Source organism: Psittacula echo (assembly GCF_963264785.1).
Source record: "Psittacula echo genome assembly, chromosome: 4".
In the NCBI taxonomy this organism is placed as follows: Eukaryota; Metazoa; Chordata; class Aves; order Psittaciformes; family Psittacidae; genus Psittacula; species Psittacula echo.
In genome coordinates, this window is record NC_137738.1 from 71,012,497 (window position 1) to 71,035,822 (window position 23,326).

A 23,326-nucleotide genomic window follows, 5' to 3' on the forward strand; every position below is an offset into this window, starting at 1 on the left:
ACAGATATATTAATAACTTGGCAGTCTTACAAAGGAGGCTAGGAGCTAGGAATGGGTTGGAAAACCCATTCCTGAGAGGCTCCAGGAGCGGCTGAATCATTTCTGAATTGTGCTGTGGCAGACGTGGCACAGGGGGCTTGTTCTGTTATTACAGTGGTATTTGTACGCAACCAGAGTGATCTGTCCCTCTAACACCGTAGCTGGTGGGTTTCATAGCTCAGGTACAGCGAACTCTACAGCTGATCCACAATTCCCAATGTGTGAGCACTTGGGAAAGACATCATAGAAACTGAAAGTAAAATTCCTGTTGACCTTCCTAGATTTTAGACAGGCTGAGAAAGCTGGGGCTGTTCAGCCTGCAGAAGAGAAGGCTGCGTGGAGACCTCATAGCAGCCTTCCAGTATCTGAAGGAGGCTTATAAGGATGCTGGAGAGGGACTCTTCATCAGGGACTGCAGTGACAGGACAAGGGGTAACGGGTTCAAACTTAAACAGGGGGATTTCAGGTTAGATATAAAGAAGTTCTTTACTGTGAGGGTGGTGGGGCACTGGAACAGGTTGCCCAAAGAAGCGGTGAATGCTCCATCTCTGGCGGTGTTAAAGGCCAGGTTGGACAGAGCCTTGGGTGACATTGTTTAGTGTGAGGTGTCCCTGCCCATGGCAGGGGGTTGGAATAACATTTTTATCTTTGTCCTACTGATCCTAGGGCTAATAACTGAGTTATATTTAGGGGAACTGCATGTCAGACTCTTTGCTTCCTCCTTTCTACGTCAAGTTTCAAAAAGGATTAAATAACTGCTACTCTGACTCTGGGTCACTGGTGATTTCAAATAAGGGTGCAAATCTATTGCTGCATTTATCCTTTTTATTGTTTTTACTTCAATTTTATGGAAGAAAAGTGCATAAAAATGCTTCCGCCAAAAAATGGGCCTGAAAGCGGGAATTGCTTTCTCAGGGATTTGCCACTTGTAGTTGGTCAGATCAGCTGATCGTGAATTTAGTGAAACATTTGTCACTGTTTTCATTAGTTCCAGAGAACAAAACCGTTTATGAAATTCAGGTACTACTCTGGTTCGCACCTGTATTGTGAACGCCTCACTGAAACACCTTCTGTAAATGTCTGAAAATAGCATGGTCTGGTGCAGTATTTTTCACTGAAAAATGCTCCCCAAATTTGTTTTTGAGGATGTAACTCTCATTGCCCAGCTGATAGTTGTATTTTTTGAGAAAGTTACTGAAGGGAGAAAAATATCCACATTTTAATAGAGAATATTATTAAAAACACAAGTTTGCACTAAAAAAAACCCCAAAAGGTTATTTTAGTATCTTTTCCCCAGAATTTTACATTTTTCTTAAACATGATGGAGAAGTTTGATTAAAAACACCAGTTTATAAATTAGATGGAATATGTGATATTGCAGCTGCCTCGTATTTGTTGCTGTTGCAAAATAACCTGTGCTATGGTTCAGCTTTTAATGAAGTCTTACTGTATCAAGCGCTTGAAGAGATTTTTCTTGTCTTACTGAATGCCAGTTGGTTGTTTCACATTCTCACCAGCATGTGAGTATTTGCTGACTGCGAACTAACCCTGTAATTGTCTGTGCTTGCTCTACTGTGCAGGTTTTAAGTGTTTTTAAAACATTGGCGATCTGCCGAAGGTGTTTGGCAGGTCTGAAGGGTAGCAGTAGCTGGTTAGCTTGTCGCCGAGATGCCTTTGAGGAAGTGAGTAATGCTGTGTGTGCCTTCCTGCTTTCGTTTCGCTGTCTTTATCTGGAGTTACAGGTCTGACAGAGCTTAGTGGGTTGGTTTCCAAGTTTCTCATGCGCGCTGCGCAAGTGACACACGTTAGGAACTGGAATTCCGAAGCGTGCAAGGGACCCGCTTCTGGCGATGCTGTGCGGTCAGACCCGCCTTCTGGAGCCAGCACGGGGAGGTTCACTCATCAGTGGACCCTCACAGAGTGGCTGTGCGGCAGAGGCCCTTCTCCTCCGGCCGCGCTGTGGAGTTTCGGCCGGGCTGCGCGACACCAGCGCCCATGCTGTCGCCGCCAACTTCTCCTCGTCCCGCCAGCCCGGGCATCCACGCCGCCGCTTCACTGGACCCGCCGCATCGCGACTGAGGAAAACTGCTGTTCCCCTTGGGGCTACGGTGGGGCGGCCGGTGCGGGCAGCTCAGGACGGGACGCGCCTCGCGTCTCCGAAGTGGTACCGCCGAGCGCGGCTGCGGCGGCTGGCCGGCAGCCACACAAAGCGCCGCTCTTCCCTCCCTTTGTCTGCGTGGCTTTGTCTCCTCCGTCCCCCCGTCGCGGGCCCGGCCTCTCCGGCCGCGGCGGTGCTCTGCGCGCCACCTGCGCGCCGTGGGAACGGCCGCTCAGCCCAATCCCCGCCCAGCCGCTCCGCCGCCGGTGCCCGCGCACAGGTGCACGGGCGGTGCCGGGGAGCCCGTCCCCGTCCCTCCCCTCGCAGGGCCCGTCCAGCCGCCGCGGCGGCCGCCACCCCTCCCGTCGGCAGCGCGCCCCCTGCGCGCGCCCCTGCGGCCTGACGCTCCACCCCGGGCGGGATGAGGGCGGCGCGCGCCGCTCCGCATGGAACGCGGAGAGCGCGTGAGGGACGGGAGGGCGTGGTGTGGCGGGCGCGCGCGGCCCCGGCGGGCGGGGCGAGGCGATAACCCTTGCGGAGCTGCCTGGGAGACCCCGGGTTTGGGGCTGCGCCAGCGCGCGCGGCGCCTCCTCCTTTACTCCCCCCCCCGTCACCCCCCCCACCCCCCCCTTCCCGAGCCGAGTGGAAGGGGCTGGGGCTGGTGCCAGCAGCGGCGTGAGCGCTCGAGCGGCCGCCATTTTACGCCAGCTCCAGCACACTGTCCGGACACACCGAGGGAGCGGAGAAGGGGGGCAGCTCCTCAGCACGCCGAGCCGCTAGCCGCGCCCCGAGCCCCTTCGCACGGCGTTTCACCCCCGCAGCGACAGGTCAGGCGCTGGGCGCCGGCGGGCAGGCAGGCGGGATCGGGTTCGCCGCGGCTCGGAGCGGCAGCAGCTGCCCGCGGAGCGGGGTGGGAGCGGGCCGGGGCAGGGCCGCGCCGGGCGGCTGTGAAGGATTGAGACGGTGGAGGGGAGCTGGCGGGCGGGGCAGGAGGCACTCGCTGGGGCCCTGCAGCGGTTGTCGGGCCGGGGCTCGGCTGCCAGGCGCTGCGTGATGGGCGGAGGAGCTGGCTGCCTTCGTGGCCGCCGCTGTCGGGCGGGGGGCTGCCGGCCGGCCTGGGCCGGTGCCCGCGCACTAGGCCCGGCAGCTAGCCGGCGCTGGGGAGGCGGCGGCGGCCGGGGGTACGCGGGGAGTCCCCGCGTGGGGCGCGTGGCTCTCTCCTCATTGTCCTGCCGCCTCCGCTGCTCCATTCATTGCCCGTGAGGGGCTGGGCTGGGCCGGTCCGGGTCGGGAGACCCGCGACCTCGATGACCGGCATGTGCGAAGGGAGGGGGGACGCTCGGGTCTCCCGTGCCCCCAGTCACGTCGTGAGGCGGTGGGAGGCGGGCAGCGGCGTTTCCCGACCGGGAGACGGGGCTGGCGGCGGGCCCCTGCATTGTTTCGGGGAGAAGTGTGGCCCGGGGGAGGGGGTGGCGGCGGCGGCGGGGCCGGGAGGCGCCGCGAGCTCCCGGCCGAATTGGTGAAATAGGGCCCGGGGTGTTGCAACCGTTCTCCGGGGGGAATAGGGTGAGAGGTGGGGAATGGCTGGGGCTTGGGGTGGGGGGGAGCCGCTCCTCCTGCAGGAGTGTGGCGGGGAGGGGGGGAAGTCGGTCACTGGAGGAAGTTGTAGGACATCTGAACGCGCAGAGCACGTGTTTCCATCGGGCTCATGGCGGCTGCCGCTGCTGCCGCCACCGTGGGTGGGTGCGGACTGGGAAGAGCGCTTTGTTCCTCTCGCTTGCCCGGTCGACACCGGCATGGAGGCGGGAAGGGATCCCGGTCGCGCCTGGGCCCTGGAGAGGCGGCTCTCTCCGGCGGGCAGCGAGTTTGCAGCGGGAGGTGGAGGCAGTAGCGAGTGTCAGTGACGGTATCGCGGTAGCGGCGGCTGCATGTGGCAGGTTTGCTCTTCCTCCCTCCCCCGCCATTGGCTTCTTGCTCCTTTTCTAACTTATTCAGAGCCTCTTAGGGAGTGTGTTAGAGAGACAGAGAGAGGGAGGTGAGTCAGAGTGTCTGGCTAGGTTGTGTAAAATCTGCAGTGAAAGCTACCCCACCCCCGCTAGGCAGTGGTCTTAGGGCTTTCCTTTGTGTTAGTGCTTCTTTTGAGGAATTTTGTGTGTCCTCCAAAGCTAAAAAGTATCAGGGAAGCGGCCTACTTTTTTTTTTTGTTCGTTTGTTTGTTTTTGTTGGATTTGTTTTTGTTTGTTGGATTGTGGGGTTTGGTTTTTGTTCTATTCTTCTGCCAAGAATAGGGCGGTCTTTTGCATATATTGTCATTTGAATTGTTCTGTCTGAAGGTATTTGTAGCTTAATTATGATGCATTGCATTTGAACAGATACCTGGAAACATGGCTACTGAACATGTTAATGGGAATGGTACAGAAGAGCCCATGGATACTTCTGCTGCAGTTACCCATTCTGAGCATTTCCAGACATTGCTTGATGCTGGTTTACCACAGAAAGTTGCTGAAAAACTAGATGAAATTTACGTTGCAGGTAAGATGTAAAACTTGCAAAACCACACATACAGTATTTTATTGGACTTTGCTGTCTTTAGGCTAAAATAGCAACTTTTTGTGGTTTCCAAAAGTATGGGAACTGCAGTCTTACCAAAATCTGTGGATGTTTTTCACTCAGTGCTTTAATTTGTCACAGCATTTTTCAGAGAAAAGTCTTGGGCCAGGTCACTTGGACTGAGGGATAGGAATGAGAAGAAGTATGCAGGTGACCATAACAATAGCTGTAAGGGGCAACAGATGATTTTTAGGAGGAGTAGGTGATGTTGTCATGGTGCATTTTTTACAGTAGTTGTAAGTAACTGCAAGTAACTGAAGCCTTGGTATTCATCTCTTCATGTGCATGATAATTCGTGACATAGTATTTGGGCTCATGGATGGAAAGGTTATTGTATTGGTTCTCTCAGACGTGGTGATAGCTAGAATTTTTTAACCTTGACTTTTGTATTGTGGTAGTTGCTTTGAATGCTGCAGTTTATTTGTCTCTATAAAAGCTTTCTCAGAATTTATCAGGGTACTATTGCTAGGCAAGCTAAGTCAGGTTTTGATGGATCCTTCTGGATTCAGCTTCAGGATATTGAAAATAAACTTGGCCCATGTAACATCTGGGTTTCATAGAAGTCAAATGAATACGTAAATGTAGTAACTGTTACTCTGAATCTTTAATTCTTTGTGGGCACTTTTGATTTAAAAAAAGGTTAAATACACTTAAATATTTACTGTTAAGAGAAAACTAGTGATTTCTTATGTATAGTAACTTATATTAATCAGTGATTGAAGTAAGGGTCACTGAAATGTGATAGATGTGTTAAATCTGGTTAAACTAAGATTGCTGCCCAAATATAATCTTTTTTTCCCCCTTTTCTCTAGGGCTAGTTGCACATAGTGACCTAGATGAAAGAGCTATTGAAGCTTTAAAGGAATTTAATGAAGAAGGTGCATTGGCAGTGCTTCAGCAGTTTAAAGACAGTGATCTCTCACATGTTCAGGTAATGTTAAGCAATCTAGAAAACAGTTGTTGAGGGTTAAACTGCTAGTTGACTGGCGAGAAGTTTGCTTAGGTCACTTCAGTGATCAGTATGTGATATGTAATACAAGTGATGTGCTAGTTCAAGGTAAAATTAATTTCTGGCTTGTCGTGTTTTCAGAACTGAAGATTAATGTATCTTTTGCAGAACAAAAGTGCCTTTTTATGTGGAGTCATGAAGACATACAGGCAGAGGGAAAAACAGGGGACCAAGGTGGCAGATTCTAGCAAAGGACCAGATGAGGCAAAAATAAAGGTATGTGCCTAAAAGATAAAAGTTACACTGTTTGTCTGTGTTTTTTCAAGGCTGTTGCGAAAGGTTCCTTTATTCTTTTAGAACTGTTTTTCTTAAAAAGGCTATTTTGGATTATTTTTAATTATTGAAAACTGTCACTTGCATTTTTACCTTGCACTTCTTCCCCTTCAAGAGGAAAGTTAATATGCTGTTAATTACTGGAACCAAATGTATAGAAAAGTGAAAAGGATTTGACAGTTTGCTTAGTTTAGTTGAGACAGTTATACTTGTCCACAGTTAAAAGTTTTGAGAAATGTGCTAGCATAATTCTTTGAGTTCAGAATGCATAACTTCATCTGCTGCCGGTTGTTTTTTTTTTTGTTCTTTCTTGTTTGTTTGTTTTTTCTGCAGTTCAGGCTTAAAGCATTTCCACAGTATGGAGGAGATAGCACATATGTCTGCAAAAAACATTGTAATGGATATAGGATTTAGCCAACTCCTTATGATGTAATCACTGTACCCCAAACTGCCTTAATAATGGATATATTATTTCTTGGACTGAGTCTTTTACTAGTAAGAGACTCCTGTCTCAAGGGTTAGGCGTACTGTGATTTATTAAAAATTCTCTGATTAGCAACTTCACTAAAGCTTAAGGGAAGGAACACCATCTAAGCATGCTTAGTTGATGTCTTAAAATGTGAGAGAATCTTTAATCTTTAACTTCCCATGTGTAAAGCGCAAATTGAGCGTGCTGTGTACTACAAATAACTAAGTAGCTTGCATAACTAGAAAATCTTTTTTTGTCCTGACTTTGAGGCTGGGATGCCATTAATTATAAAATTAAAAAAAACCCAAACAACCTGATGCAGTTTTTGCCACTACCACATAAAACTATGTGGACTTTGTTAACCAACTTAAAGTAGCATAGTTTTTACTGCTGGTGGCTATAGCAGTTAAAATAACTTTGCAGTTTTCCAGTGGTGAAGTTGCAAACTCTTGATTATAAATGGGCTTAATACATTGTTTCTGTGTTTGTAGAGGTGATTTGTCTTTGGACAAAATTACTAAGAGAAACTAATTTCAGAGGAGTTTCTCATTGTGTGTTTGTATATGTATGTTGGAATTCCATCTAATATTTACATTGGTAGTGTTATCTGTGACTGTATGCAGTGATTCTAGTGAGGATCTGTGGTGGGATGCTGTATGTGCCTACAAAGAATTTGGAGGGAAGGTGGAAGATGAGAGAAAGGAAGTAGTACTACCACGTCAGTGGTTGGATACCTGAAGCAGTCTGGAAAGTGTTACAGGGGTGTAAGCACTTAAACATGTGTTCTTCAACTTCACACTTATGAGTAATCTCATTAAGTGAAGGGAACTCCTGTGCATAAAAGTTTGCAGGATTGGACATGCCAAAACAAGAAATGGCTCAGACTCCGATCTTTTTAATTAAAGGAAAGCTTGCTATTCTATTTCTTGTCCTTACTTTTTTCCTTTTTGTAGGAAAATGAAGGAATTGTGGAAAACTTTATGGGAATCTCTATTTCCTAGCAGTGTTTCTTTATCTGATAGTTGTAGTAATTGTTGCAAGTTACTTGTCAAAGTACTAGCAGTGGGCTTGTTTGCCTGTGGGAGTTTCAAAGCAGTACAGTTTAAGAGGAATTACAAGCATGTCTGTTTGTGAATGAAGTGCATCTAAACTAGCTCAATTTGTATATGATTTTAAAATTTTAAGTTTGTTACTTGAAGGCACTGTTGGAGAGAACTGGCTACACTCTTGATGTGACTACTGGACAGAGGAAGTATGGTGGACCTCCTCCAGAATCTGTATATTCAGGACAGCAACCTTCTGTTGGTACAGAGGTAAGAAGGAGATATTTATGTAGATGTAGTCTTACTCATTGGAAGTTTGTTGTTTTTTTTTTATAAACACCACTCTGTATGCCTGTTGTAGATATTTGTGGGCAAGATTCCAAGAGACTTGTTTGAAGATGAACTTGTTCCATTATTTGAGAAAGCTGGCCCTATATGGGATCTCCGCTTAATGATGGATCCACTAACTGGTCTAAACAGAGGATATGCTTTTGTCACTTTTTGTACTAAAGAGGCAGCTCAGGAAGCTGTTAAATTGGTAAGTTCTCTTATGTGGATTTTTTTTTTTCCTGAAGAACGCTCTGGCTTATGAGCAGTTTGTCCTGATGCTTACATTCTTAAGGTGAAACTGTCGTTAGATCCCTTAAAAGTCCACTAGGTGTTTTGGTTTTACCAGCTGTATTAGGCATGGGGGGGTGTGGGGGGTGGGGAAGATGTGAGTAAGCTAGTGGACTTCTGTTTGGTCCAGTTAGATGAGTCTTTATTATTAACAGAAGTTGCAGTAGCAGTAGTGACTTCTGAGGTTTCTGCACCTGAGTGAATTTTGGAGAGAAGTGGTGTTTGGGTTGCCTGGCTCCAAGAGAAGAGTTGGTCAGGTTGGCTGTGACTTCTGATTTGCTTGTACACTGGCAGGGGGCCCGCACTGGGAAAAGGCTTCCAAAAGTAGGAGCATTTCATAAGACACTTTACATGGGAAATGATCCACTCCCAAGTGTTAAGGTCTGTTCTGTTTGCTGCACCTGACTGGAAAAAATCATATATCCTGCCAGGTTAAAAAGCATTTCCTCTGTTTTGCACGGAGGTATGAAATAGTATCTGATTCCTTAGATCAAACTCTTTATAAGCTTCTCAGGTTTCACGCATGAAGTATCCATCACTAAAAAGGAGAGGAAAAAGAAACACCACCCTGATCCTCACAGTGCTCTTTTGTTTTCCTAGTTAAGTTGAATTTGAATTTCTTGAGCTAGCTACTACTACATTGATATGGTCAAGATCACTGTGCGATATGCCCCTCGAGTGCTAACCATACTCATTCTGAGGTGTACTGATAACTGCATTAATTAATATAGTAGAGTTACAATTTCTTGTTTTGTAATAACATACATGTTAAACCATTAAGACACTCTGTCAACATGTATTAATGTAAGTTGGTGGAGCTGAAGGTGGGAATGTGTTTTAAACAAGTACAGAAATGGCAGTACAGAAATATCTGGTATATGCTGTTTAGCTTTTCAAATAAGAGTGGTTGGTGTTCCTGTGTGTCGTTCAGATATAGTGAGGGTAACTGCATATACCTCTTCCATTGTCAGCCTAGCCATTTATATTGTGTATGAACTCTCTCAAGAGAGCTATGCACATGACTTAGCAAAGCTGTGAATTAAATAACATATGTTCTCAGAGACACCCAATAAATGAACAAAAAGAAATTTTTCTTTGTTTACTTTGATTTTGCTTAAAAGCAGCATTCTCTGAAAAATCATTCAGGTTGTGTTTCCAAAAAAGTAACATTCCTGGCTTCAGTCTTCCACTAAATGATAGAAGGGAAAGAGGTAGTTGGTGTCCCTTTACATCTGATGTGTGATCTGCAGGAAGAAGGTGCGTTGTGTTCTGCTTTTCAGTTAAACAGCAACTGAGAATAGTAGTTGAAAAGTGTTGCAATTGATGGGGCAGATTTTCAGCCTTTATGCTAACTTCTCTGAGGGCAGAGTTAGTTTTAAATTAGAAACTATGGCATTTGTCAGTTTTTGAATGGTTCCATCCGTAGTTAGCTGGCTAGTTAGGTGTATTTTAAGTCTTCCAAGTTATTGAAAAGTGACTTGCAGGGGTATTAGCAAAATATGGCTGTAGAGCTCAGTTGAAAATCATAAACTTAATACTTTTATTAGTTACCTATGCATGGGAGAGGCTGCTGAAAGGCTCTTGAAAATGTGGAACCCATGGTTCCATTTATAATAACCTGGTACATTGACAGGTGGTGTTCTTTTTATCCTACTTGTAATCTTCTGATATACAACTTGTTTCCCAGCTTTCTGGATTTCTGGGACAGGATGGGTTCTGTTATTTCCCTTCTGATACTGAGAAGACTTACAGATATGAGCAGTAGTTATTTTTATGTTCAGTACTTAATCCATTGTGGTTACCCTCTCTGGTTAAGTAGAAACAGCATCTCAAATGTTCACACAAGCACTGACCATCAGAAGTCTGATGTCACTTTTTTTAACCCCAGGCATTTTTTCCCTGTTAACATGTTTGTGTTTACCTTATGTTTTATGCTGTTATATGAGCATTATAGTTCTGGTTATGTTCTTTTGCACACATCTTCAATTCTCAACCCTATTTCATGTGAAGTTGTTAGATACCAATTTTTCAAAATATTTAAGTGATAGGTACAGGATAAATACTAGAGGTGAAGCCTGTTTGAAAATGTACTGAAAACTATATTAGGTTACCGCGTATTTTTGACTAGAGCAAGTGTGAGCTTGATCAAAGTGCAGGTACAGGTGGGTTATGCAAATATGCTTCTTAAGCAGCTTGCCAGCAGTGTATAGCAGTACAACTTGTCATTTGCTGCTGGAAGTAAGTTAAATTTGCTGGTGAAAGTTTAAGTGAGAAGATGGGCTATGCATACTTTGACTTGTTTTTGAGTAGGTTCCTGTAGAACTTAAGAATAAAAAAAAAAAAAAACGGTAGTAGCATCTAGAGGGTAGTAATATCTCTGTTACTAACTTTGGGCATTGATTCAGTGGTGACAGGAGGGGGAAGCAGTATGCTGACATAGCTAATTTGGTAGCCTGACTGTTTTGGCACTTGACACAGATCATGATTTGAGCCTGTTCATGTCGTATCTAAGTTTACAGATGGTATGTAAACTATTTACCTAAAAAGCACCAACTTTCTATTCTAGAGCACCTAATTCAAAGCTGCTTTTGTGGTAGTTAATGTATGATAGTATGGAAAAAAAATACTAGAAATTATTGTCATTGTGGAATTGCAATATGGTAGAGTATTTTATTTTTTTTAATGTAAAATAGTACTTCGTTGCCATGAATTTTATGGGGGGCCTGTTTTGGATTAAATGTGTAGCTTTTAGACTTCAACAGGAACAGTGGGTAATATCTTCTACTATCCATATAAAATAGAGTGTTTAAGTTGGAAGGGACCAGCAATAGTCATCTAGTCCCACTGCCTGACCACTTCAGGGCTGACTGAAAGTTAAAGTATTATTATTAAGGGCCTTGTCCAAATGCTGACAGGCTTGGGGCATCAACCACCTCTCTAGGAAGCCTGTTCCAGTGTTTGACTACTCTCTCATTAAAACAGATGCTTCCTAATGTATACTTGGTTAATGAAGAATAAGTTTGAGTCTTTTTTCCAGACTTGTAAACTGTCAGCTGCTTTAAAGGTGTTTTCTTTAAAGGATTGTTATGACCTACTGTAATATGTCTTTTCATTAATGTATTTAAGTGTGTTTACTAGTGATCATAATACATATATACAGTCTTTCTGTGCAGCTGTTTCCTACTTTAAAATCAACTATTCCTCTGCCACATGGGCAACAGATACCGAGATAGTAGGATACAGTAGAAGACTTCTGTGTTTTGATACATAATTGGTTGGGAAGATGCCACTCCAGGTCCTTTTCACATGTACTGTTCTCCTTTTAGCTCACTTTGCTTTCAGTAGCTTTGAAAATTTTCAGTAATGTAGTTTTTGTTTGCACAAGATAAACATAAGCATCTTCACCCTGATTTTAGTGCCCAAAACAAGAGGGATTGTGGGACAACTTGCTTATGCAGGAAGATTTACGACCAAACACCAAATAACTTCTAGAATAAATAGCTAGATTAAACTTTAAAAAGTTGTCCTGCTACTTGTCAATAAGATGTTGACCACAAAATATATTTTGCTAGCTAAAGAACTATCTGTTGCAGGGCTTCCAGTTGGAAAGGGGTTGATGTACCACCAGTTGACCTCCCTGCTGCTTATTTGGATGATGCATGTCTGTGTCTGCATCTCAATGAAAGGCATTTTTTGTCAACAGATGTCTACAGTAATACTTCTTTTTCCTTAAACTGCTGACTTGTTCAGGGTGTCTTCTAAACAATTTGTTATTGGAGAAGCATATGAACTGAAGTCTTAGGATTTCAAGTCAGTACAAGGTGGTTCTTGCTGTTTACTGTCTTTATATGTGCAATCCATGTGTCTGTGCTTTGGAAAGTATTTGCCAATTGCTCTTGCACATTTTATGGAGAAGACCTGATCATGGGTCTTCTTTTGTTAATAAACTTTAGGGGATCTGACTGTAACTTGGGTCAAATCAAGAATTCATATGTAAAATCTGTAGAGGAACTTGCCTTTTTTTTTGTACTATTGTGAGGGTAGAAGCCTTGACCTTGATGACTTGGACTGAGATTTATCTGTCACGGTTCTACCTGAAAAGGTGTCTAAAATAACATGTCTTAAGAAAGAGGATTAAAAAGAAGGGAAGAATAATTGCTAGCTGAAACTGTGGAAATATATTAAGAGAACATGGATATACTTCAGAACAGTTGAATATGCATTGTAAGATTGTGTTAAGCTCCAAAGAATTTAATATATTGCTCAATGCTGTATTTACAGAAGTGAAATATTCGGCATGCTGATGTTGGAGAGGAGTGAAAATTATATGTAAGTGATGATTGTCCAATTATTTTTCTTTCAGTATAACAACCATGAAATTCGTTCTGGAAAACACATTGGTGTATGCATCTCTGTTGCCAATAATAGGCTTTTTGTTGGTTCTATTCCTAAGAGTAAAACTAAGGAGCAGATCGTTGAAGAATTCAGCAAAGTAACAGGTAAGTCAATAACTATGTTTTGTAGAGCTGGAAAGATGTCAAACATCGTCGGTGATGAACTCTCTTCACCATGTTTTTTGGCTGATGATGAATCCAAATGAAGACCACTTGGCATTTGTCCTACTTCCTAGGGGTTTGGGGTTTATTAACCTGGTGTTGTGCTGAGGGCTGAAATTATTTGTGGTAAGGCTAGATGTGTGGTTGCAAGCTTTACCTAGAAAATAAGAGGATAATGTTAAAAAGAAAAAAAAAAAAATTTAATACTAATAGATACTTTAAAACTTTCAAGGCAAAACTGAAGCAGGTTGGACAATGTAACTAGTTCTGTGCTTCAGAGTTCTTAGTGATTTGAAAAGCAACCCTTTGATAAAAGCTGTCGAAGGAAACACTTGATGTCTCTCTCTGCTACTGAATTAGATACTTTGGGTTCATTGGAGCAGCACTGAAACTTTCTGGATGTCTTAAAATCACACAGATTTGGTCTCTTGTTATTTAGACATCCATAGAAAAACACATGCCACTAAGTGGTGTGACTTAGGGGTTTGAGAGGAGAACTGAGAAAGCACAACTTTTGGCTGCCCTTATCTCTCCTCCATTCAGTTAGAGGAAGGGTACTCTTTCATAGCCATTAAGTTTTCTTCACTTAATAAAAATGGAATTTGACTCGGGATAGTCTAATGTCTTTCTTTGAAAATGTCAGTCTTTGTGATAGGGAAACTTTATTATGTATGTGGTCTCAAAAGTCTACTGTGTTCATGCCTTTTCTGGAACCGCTTGTCAGATGTGTATTTACCAGAAGGACGATCCCTGCTTTGTAATAAAAATGCATGGATTGAAGCCATAACAAATATTTTGCTTAATTTCAGAGGGTCTTACAGATGTCATATTATATCACCAGCCTGATGACAAGAAAAAGAACCGGGGTTTCTGTTTCCTTGAATATGAAGATCACAAAACTGCTGCTCAGGCCAGACGCAGGTTAATGAGTGGCAAAGTGAAAGTCTGGGGAAATGTTGTAACAGTGGAATGGGCTGACCCTATAGAAGACCCAGATCCTGAAGTCATGGCAAAGGTAATAAAGCTGTAAGGGAACATAATATACTTGAAGTGCCTTGTTCCAAAATAAGTACATGATTCTAAGTTTAAATAGCATCTTTCATCCTTCTTGAGAGGTGTTGTAGGTGAGCTGATAAAAATATGAATACACTTTAGAATTGATGTGAATTTAAAAACCCTTCACTGATGTTATTTTATGCTCCCAAAGCTGAGTATTGAACATTATTTTTTCCAAAATGACACAGAAGGTGATGGACTTAATTTCTCATCTGGAAGTGGTGGTGACTCTGAAACTTAGAATGATTTTGTAGCTTAATATGTGGATGGACAGAGATCTGGATATGATCACAGAACATGCTTCAGTTCTTTTTAAACCTGAAACTTTGCTTACCTCATTAGAACTGGGACATGTCAGTAAGATGCACAAACATATATTCAAAGCTGCCTTTAGGGGTTGCTTGTGAGAAATTATGCAATTGCTTTGTATTTTGAACTCAATCTTTTAGTTTGGGGGAGGGGGTAATTCCTTAAAATACCAAGACTAGTAATATTTCGGATTTTGAGTATTTCATTGAAATTGAAGTCTGGATCATTAACTCTTCAAAGTACATTGTAGCTGATTTTTGTATGTGTGTATGTATGTGTGCATATGTGTGGGGATGGTATTTTGCTGGAAACTAATTACGTGATTTTTTAATTTATTTTTTTTCCCCCATCAGATAATACCCATCCCTGTCTTTTCGGTTATGTTGTGTAGTTGAGTTGTTTAATGGAAACTCCTAGCTAGCCCATATCCTTATCTCTTTCTCTTAGCTTGCTTTTTGTCTGTGCTTTTACTCTCATCTGAGACACGTCACTTGCTGGAGTCCTACTTTGATGGACCTAGTAAGATAGCTTGGCTGGGATCTCCTCTTTGGTGAGCCATAAGGGAAAAGGGTTGGGGTGGGGGCTCATTCTAGGGAAAAAAAAAAAGCTGCTTTTGTAATACACATGTTACAGAAGCTTTTGGACTACCCTATCTGCTGACCTTATTTTCCTTGCCTGGCATCATAGACTATCAGCAGTGGGGAAAAGTCTTGCGCGTAAAATTTGCTGAAGGTGGTGTGTCCTAAATATAGCAGCCTATCTATCTGTTCAGTTTTTTGGCTCAAAAGAGAAGAGACCTAATCCATCAAAATGTTTGAATAAGCAGGAACGTCTGCTGACATGACTAAATAGATGAGTAGGAAGTGATAGAGGACATAATCAGGTATGTTTTCTGAGTAAGTTTACAGATGTGGGGAGTGAAAGACTAAAGACATTAAAACTTGATAATGGTTTGCTGTATTTAATATACAGGTTTTTGAGTTAATGCTTTGTATTGTTTTATGTTTGAAATAGGACATGAAAATTGAAGAAATGTAAATGTGGAAAATGTGCAGAAAATGAACTTGTAAATTTCTAGTGAAGTATACCAAAGATAGGATGTGGAGCTTGGGTTGAAGATGTATGAAAGAGTGAGACTATGTGAATGAATAAATTGAAAAGGTAGGGAGCATCTAGCCTCTGTCTGAAGGTAGAAGTTGAGATGAGTATTGTCTTTCTTGCTGGCTCTGTCCCTTAGTGTATTCTTGCAGCAAGCAAAGTCTCTAGTCTTGCATGCCCACTTACTGTGCGTTTTGAGATACTGACCACATCTGGTGCTTCTAGAAGTGTTAGGTTTACTGTTTGTTTTTTATTGCTGTCTTTGTCCTAAGAGTAGCAGAGCTGCAGCTGCAGTCTTGTAATCTTATAGATGGGAGCTGCAGGTTGGCTGTCATTGCTTCTGAGTACTGTCAGTTGGGAGCAAAGGGAGGGCTGTTGATCCTTGTCGTCTTACACATTCCTGTGGTAGAAAGCTCTGGAGGGAACACTGTAAATAGGAGTAGGTTACTTTTATCAGAATAATCATCTGATCAGCCGTATTCTTGTAAGGACTCCTGGAAGAGCAAGTCCATAAGAATAAACTATGGGATTTGTTCTCATAGGTCAATGAGAAGCTGAACATGAGCCAACAGTGTGCGCTCGCAGCCCAGAAAGCCAACCATATCCTGGGCTGCATCAAAAGGAGCGTGACCAGCAGGTCTAAGGAGGTGATCCTGCCCCTCTGCTCTACTGTCGTGAAAACCCACTTGGTGTATTGTGTACAGTTCTGGTGTCCTCAACAGAAGAAGGACATGGAACTGTTGGAGCAAGTCCATAGGAGGGCCATGGGGATGCTAAGAGGACTGGAGCACCTCCTGTATGAAGATGTGCTGAGAAAGTTGGGGCTGTTCAGATAGAGAAGAGAAGGCTGCGTGGAGAGACCTCATAGCAGCCTTCTAATATCTGAAGGGGCTCTATAAGGATACTGGAGAGGGACTCTTCTTCAGGGACTGTAGCAGCAGGACAAGGGGGAATGGGTTTAAACTTGAACAGGGGAAGTTAAGGTTAGATATAAGGAAAAAGTTCTTTACTGTGAGGGTGGTGAGGCACTGGAAGAGGTTGCCCAAAGAAGTTGTAAATGCTCCTTTGCTGGCAGTGTTCAAGGCCGGGTTGGACAGAGCCTTGAGTGACACGGTCTAGGGTGAGGCGTACCTGCCTGTGGCGGGGGGGGATGGAGTTGGAACTAGATGGTCTTAAGGTCATTTCCAACCCAAACCATTCTGTGATTCTAAGAAGAAAAAATCACCTTTGTAACCAGGTGAACAGCGTTCTGTCGTAGAAGCAGCGTGTCATTTCATCAGTATATGGACACCTACTAATTTAAAGTTGTGAAATGTTTACTCAAGCCTTTTTTCCTTTCTCCTCCAGACTTAAATATTGTGGGGAGTAATGTAGGGATGCATACATACATAAATTTAAATGGGCTGTTAACTTAAATAGGAAGTACCTTAAGTGTGATGAGGTAGAAGGCTAGATTCCGAAGCTAGACATATGTGCTACAGGAGGTTAGTGCTTGTAGAACAAAGTAAAGTTGGTTTAATACTTTGTTCTAACTTCTGGAGCTGTGTTTAACTTAATTTTTCCCAAGTGTTATTTTGGTGCTCTTATGCCTGCAGATAAAATTTTTCATGTTTTACTTGATTTCTCTAGCATGGCTGAGGCAACATAGGATGTTCTGGAGCGGCAGGTTAAGCCGCTAGATAAAGTCTTATGCTTGTGGTTGCCTGGTGGATTACAGGACAGGAGACAGAGCTAGTAACCCTTGCAGAATGTGGTGATGAAATCTAAAGTCTTTGTGTTGTGGGTATGTGGAGAAAAAGGAGCAGATTGCAGAAGTTTTGGGGGTAGTCTAATCTTAAACAGGTTTAAAAGTGAGTTCTGCCCTTACCCAGCAACAGCATTTTGTCATATATTGCTTGTTGGATGTCTGTTTGTGGTTCCTTGGTGTTATGATATATGAGGCTTAATGAAAAGGGCTTATTTTCACTCTTGCCCTTCCATCTTTAGATAGCTGAAGTGAAATAAAAATGAGTTCATCTTTCTCTTAACCTATGCTTTTACCTGCCTCCTAGCTTTGGACATAATCTTTAACTGGTTCCCCTACACTTCTAATGTGTAACATTACCGAAGATGTTGGAAAAAAAATTAGCTGTTAGAGGTTAATGGTTTATCTACACTGGAAAAAATTGTTATTAGTTGCTTTTCACTTCCTTAAAAAATGTTGTATTCGTGTATTTTGTAACAAAAAAGTGATGATTTTTGAGGTTTTTAGTTATGTCTGACACTGTCAGTCATTGTGGATTTATTAGTGAAGGCAACTTAAGGTTACTTATGAATAAGGAAGAGTTGTTTGAAAGTTACCAGGTTTTAAAACCATTGATTACATCACAAAATGTAATTAATTTTGATGTTATAAGGTAGTTATTAGGACAGTTTATTAAAAATTATTACTACATATGCCTTACAAAGAAATAAGTGTCCTTGCCATCAAGGCATGTAGGAGGATCTTAACAAAGGATAGGAAGCAGGTTTCCTGGTGGAGCTAGCTATGATTTTTATTATCTCCTGAGAATCAGCAACTATTACCAAAGATAAAAGTTGATACACTGGGTCAGATTCATAATCTGTAGTGTCCCTTTGAAACTCTGCATCCCATCCTAGTTCAGCTAGCGAGTGAGATGAAGACTTACAGAAGTGTCTCCTGTTTGTAACTTAATTACATAGTAATTCTTATTAAAAGGATGTCTAGGATTATTGAGTTCCTGTATATGGTGGGAGCAGAGAGTACATCTCTGCTTAAAAAGTCAAGGCAAGCTTTCTTTAGTCCTTTCACATCCTGTGTGGTGATATTTGTGTTGACCTTCAGGGTTAGGAATAGGAAGTCAGTGCTGCCACGTACAACGCTCCCTTGTCATCAGCTAATTTGAAACCATTAGTAGTGGAGGGCATGTGAGTAGAAGTTGCAGATCTTTGCTGTTGTGCAGCTGCAGTGTAGGAATGTAGGACTGTGAGCGTTGTAATCGCCTCCCACTGCCAAAGATTGTCACAGCACGGTGGCAGTGTACGGAAGGGATTCTCCCCACTAGCTAAAAACCTGTAAATTGTGAGAACCCATAGATGACATCGTGTAAATGTACTAGTGCTAGTGTACAGTCATTTAATGCAACCTCAGTGTGAACACAAGAATGAGTCTTTGAATACTAACAGGTCACTAATAAATGTGATTCCTGATGTCCAGTGTACAGTGTCTGCTGTATGAAATAGACAGAAATGTCAGACGGCTCTGTACTTTTTATCATGGTGGTGGTTGATGAAAGTTTATATAGATGATTTTAGTCACTGTCAGGCAGTTAACAGGGCATGTATCAATAGCTGGAAAAACTACCAGCCTCTCGGACCTTACTGCCATAGCAGTCTTTGTGTAGCTGAAGAACTAGATATATTGCATGCTTTAAAGACCTGGGGAAGGGAGTAAACCTCCAGAGTTATTTGGAGGTGGCTGCTCCTCAAAGGAAGGACACAGTTTGACTCATGAGAAAGTCCAAGGGTGACTTGGCAATGTCAGCCTTAGTATCCCCTTCTGTCTGCGTTCCCTCTTCTAGCTGTGCCTTCAGGTCACTGAACACTCCTCAAGCAAGGACAGTCCTGATGCTAGGTATCTGTAGCTATAGTGTAGGAGCCACAAGTTAAGCAGCTTGAGAGCTGCAGGCTTGTCACCTCTGACCTAGATACTACAACGATGACTGTTCTTTCTGCAAATACCTGAGGAAAAAATCTGCCTAAAGAGTGAAATGTTTTGATAAGTTAACTGTTCTGTGTGTAACCAATTCTGGTTGCCTTCTTTCAAGTTTAGAAGTGTTCTGAGTTGAAAATTACTGCTGCTGGGATTCTTTTTAACACTGACACAAATCGGATTGACTTTCAGGATACTAATACTTATGTAATCATGTTTGAAAATAGATGGAATATTCCTACCAATCAGGGAATTTTGGAGCTAACTCTTGCTGTATGAATATATAAATACACGTTCATGTATATGTATATAAAGTGCTGTACATAAAATGTAATAATGTGTTCAGTACTGCTTATAGCAGTGACTTGCAAAACTTTGTGTTCTGGCATTAGGTCATGCTTCTAAGTGATTTTTTCGTTTGTTTGCTTTTGTTTCTTTTTTAGGTAAAAGTTTTGTTTGTACGCAACCTTGCCAATACTGTAACAGAGGAGATACTAGAAAAGGCCTTCAGTCAATTTGGAAAGCTAGAGCGAGTGAAGAAGCTAAAAGACTATGCTTTCATTCATTTTGATGAACGGGATGGTGCTGTAAAGGTAAGTAGAGAGGACTCTGTGTGTAGGTATTTACTAAACATAACATTTAGAAGCTGTATACTTCAGAACAAGCTGTCTGGAGAAATGGTAACGCATTAGCATTGAAAACTTTGTCCTCTCTGGGTGTCTCCTAGAAAGACACAGTTGCTAGCTTGAAAAGTGGATCTTAAATGCACCTATTCTAAGTAATTCTGCTGATGTGTATCAAAGAGAATCACTTGTGCTGTTATTCAAAACTGAAGTGCCAGAAGTTGAGTGATTCTTTTCACCAAATTATTGGTAGAATCTAAAGCAGTTTCTCTAGGGCAGGTGATAAAATCATATGTAATCTTTTTATCTTCCAGGAACAGAATGACTTCTTTTCTATGGTGTGGAATAAGTACCTTTTTCTTTTTGATGAGAGGTGCTGGACAGTTGATTAATTGTCTTTCCTGGATTTTGCTAGCCTGGTCATGGTGTTTTGGTTTTTTTTTTTTTCCTCCTGTTATCTGTCATTAGGAGGGGAAAGTGTAATTCCTCTCCTGTCTATACTGTATTTATTTATGTTCTGTGAGAAGATGCAGGATACAAGGGAATTCAGTTTTTCTTACTCATCCAGATGCCTTAAAGTAGCTGCTTAGGAAGGTGATGGAAAGAGTCTTTTCATAGTATATGTATCACATCAAGGCTTAGCTATGTAGATTCCCTAAAGTGGTAGAATCTTTAGGATTCCCCTGTTTGAATTTAACTTGTAGCAATTACTGGGCCTATGGGTACTGTAAGTGTGTGTGTGGTGATGGGGTGGGTTTTTTGTTTGTTTTGGGGAGTTTTGTGTTGGTTTTGTTGTAAGAACGAGATGTTACATTCTAATTTTTGGCTTCTGGTTTGAAAAGAAAGAAACACTTATTACTGGTAAAATAATAAAGCCACATACTGATCTCTAGCTCTAGTAGTGTTTGTGTGTCTGCTGACATTAGAAATTTATTCCTTTATTGCAAAGTCTATACTTTCAGAACTGTCACTTCATTAATTGAAAGAGCTTGCAGAGATTGAAGCCCATTTACAGTTCTGAGTGGAAGATTTCTAAACTGACGCTTGCAGTCCTGGGATTCAGAGCTAAGTTTAGAGCAGATGCATAACTCTGGAGCCCATAATACTATGCTGTCTGATTATTTCTTTATATTGTTATTTTAGTTCTGGACAACAGATTTTACAATGAGTACTCTAAACGATAAAATAAAATTAATAACTTCAGATATGCATAGAAGTATATTTAAAGTCTGGTTAATTCCCTCAGGCAATGGAAGAAATGAATGGCAAAGATTTAGAGGGAGAAAACATTGAAATTGTTTTTGCTAAGCCACCAGATCAAAAAAGGAAAGAACGGAAAGCTCAGAGACAAGCGGCTAAAAATCAGATGTAAGTGTAAATGCATGCACATGTATTACTTCTGAAAGACATGTACACTCCTACCGAATTGGAACTTGGTATGTTAGTAGGTATACTGTAGTGTGTGTAGGTTTTCTGGCTTCTCTGAAAATGTTGGATTCATTTAAGTTGTTTGCATTTTACTTAAGATGTAGTAGTGGTGTTGGTGAGAGTTCAGGTACTGGTGTTCTCCACTCATTGAATGTGAAAATGCCAGAAGAAATGTTTGAAGGTCATGAAACGTGCACACTTCTCACTTTAAAATTCCACATACTTCTATACTAACATGTCACTTGAATGAATTTAGCAACATGTGCTCCTCCCAGCAGGCTTAGCAGTACTGATATAGACCTTCCTGTTTAGCAAAGCATCCACTGAAAGGATGATCCTGAAATTCTTCATTTGCCACTTCCAGAAGATAGATCTGCTCATGAAGGTGTTAAAGTCATACTAACAGATATCTTGCACTGAAAAAAGCTGAATGCTGCAAGAAAAAAAAAAAAAACAAACCCAAAAAACCCAAAAAAACCAAAACAAAACAAAAAGTGGGTGGGGGGGAAATTTCTTGCTTGTGTGTTCTGTTTAATATTCGCATGTGTTTTCCTTTTTGGATATCTTGTAGCTTTCCTAACCATCTTCCCTCCCCCACCTTATTTCCAAAAATAACTTCTGCTAGTGCTGCTGTGCAGTATCCAAGAAGACGGACTAGTGAGGTTACCAGATTAATGCAGCTCTCACATGGTGACCTACTGTACACATGCAATTGGTTAAGTTTGCTCTACTTATAGTTCTTGTAACTTTCTTGGCCCTTTTGTTCTTCTTCCTTGGGCATCTGGTATTGCTGTAAGAAGAGAATTTCTTTTCTCTTTACTTCTCTTCTGTGCCAGGCAGGCCTTTTCTGTTCTGCTTAAGTCTTTTGGTGATACAACTTTCTTTCTTCCTTCCTTTTCCCTTTTCCCTTTTCCCTTTTCCCTTTTCCCTTTTCCCTTTTCCCTTTTCCCTTTTCCCTTTTCCCTTTTCCCTTTTCCCTTTTCCCTTTTCCCTTTTCCCTTTTCCCTTTTCCCTTTTCCCTTTTCCCTTTTCCCTTTTCCCTTTTCCCTTTTCCCTTTTCCCTTTTTTCCCTTTTCCCTCTTTCCGTATATTTTGCATCTTGGCAACAGTACCATAAATACTTGTTTATTTAATTAAAACATAAAATGCTGTTGGAAGTTGCACAGTTTGCTTCTCAACAGAAGCAGTTGTCTGCATGATTGTGTTGTCTCTGGTTGGAGAAACTGCAGTGTACAAACAGTTCTGCTGGCTTGGTATTCAAGATCTGCTTGGTATTTGGGATCTAATAATGGCCTATTTCCAGTGATGAAAAGAAAGATTTTCTTAAAATGCACTTGGATCAGTTATAATGCTGTGTGATTTTCCCTCCCCCCTACCCTCCAACTGTTCTCTGCAGATTATCTGAGATCCAGATTTATTACTTCTGGATAGCATAATACATTTATAACACTGAAAATTTTCTGGCATGTGTCACTTTTAGTACTGATACACTGTATGTTATCTGCGTCCCTGCCCCTTTTATTGTTTAATATGTGTGCATGTCTCATTTTGTGGAGGTAGGTAAGGTAGGGTTGCCTCTCTTGTTCTTCTAGTCAGAGGTATGGTAATGCCACTTGTTCAGTTCTGCTTGCTGGTTCTTTCATTTGGCAATTCTCCATGTTCCTTTGTTTTTCTGAACTGTCAAGGCAGTAGGAAAGCAGCTAGTTAGATTAAACTCTAGGCTTTTTGGAGTTTTGGATCTGTTGTTCATGTTTGTTTGGTTTTGGTTTGTTGTTTTTTTTTTAGTTCCAAAAGTTGAGGGAATAGGACATGTGTGTGTTAAGTCTGTATCCTAGTTTCTTGGGAAGTGTACAGTCACATCTTAAGATCTTAGAGATAATTTGTAAGTTGTACCTTTACAGTTGTGAAAAATTCTTTTTCTGGAAACTTCCACGTAACTGTAGATTCAGTTTGATTTGTACATTAGTGTATAGTTCGTGACTTTATTGGCTTGCATGTAAGTGACTATTTAATCAGTAAGGAGCATTTTATACCATGTATTTGCTGTTTGAAACATGTTGTGGCTGTCAGGAGTAGTTCTTAATCTGTGTGAGCTTCTTTGCTCTTCAGCACATCTGTTTGAGTTCTGTTAGCCATGTAAAACTTTATGTGAGGAAAAAAACTAACCTAAATATGTAAAAGGGCAAAATGGTTGTGATGATTACTAAATTGTCTCCATCCCAAGTTTGAAGAGAAGGAATAAAAAGTCTTGACAGGAGAGGCCTGGTTAGAGGCTGCATATAAAGTCACAGCAGTGTCAGCAGTTGAGTAGTATGCTTTCATGAAATCTGGCTTTTTTTAGAGCCAGTTTAGTTATATTTGTGTATAAATTCTGTGCTTAGGATG

General features: G+C 41.9%; 1 protein-coding gene across 17 annotated transcripts in view; it reads left to right on the forward strand.

The window, feature by feature from the left end:
- The first annotated feature begins 2,777 nt into the window (after positions 1-2,777).
- Positions 2,778-23,326, forward strand: part of SYNCRIP (synaptotagmin binding cytoplasmic RNA interacting protein) — a 39,296-nt gene continuing 18,747 nt past the window's right edge. For 16 of the 17 annotated variants that reach the window (XR_013956664.1, XR_013956665.1, XR_013956666.1 and 13 more), the window contains exons 1-10: positions 2,838-2,964; positions 4,510-4,669; positions 5,560-5,678; positions 5,865-5,972; positions 7,698-7,811; positions 7,903-8,079; positions 12,523-12,658; positions 13,525-13,730; positions 19,334-19,483; positions 20,760-20,881. Coding sequence is in view for 2 of the 17 variants with exons in the window: in XM_080616414.1 (XP_080472540.1) it covers positions 4,522-4,669; positions 5,560-5,678; positions 5,865-5,972; positions 7,698-7,811; positions 7,903-8,079; positions 12,523-12,658; positions 13,525-13,730; positions 19,334-19,483; positions 20,760-20,881 (1,280 nt within the window). In the remaining 15 variants the exon portion in view is untranslated. Of the gene's footprint in view, positions 2,965-4,509; positions 4,670-5,559; positions 5,679-5,864; positions 5,973-7,697; positions 7,812-7,902; positions 8,080-12,522; positions 12,659-13,524; positions 13,731-19,333; positions 19,484-20,759; positions 20,882-23,326 lie in introns of all 17 variants that reach the window. The other variant, XM_080616415.1, reaches the window with a different exon arrangement.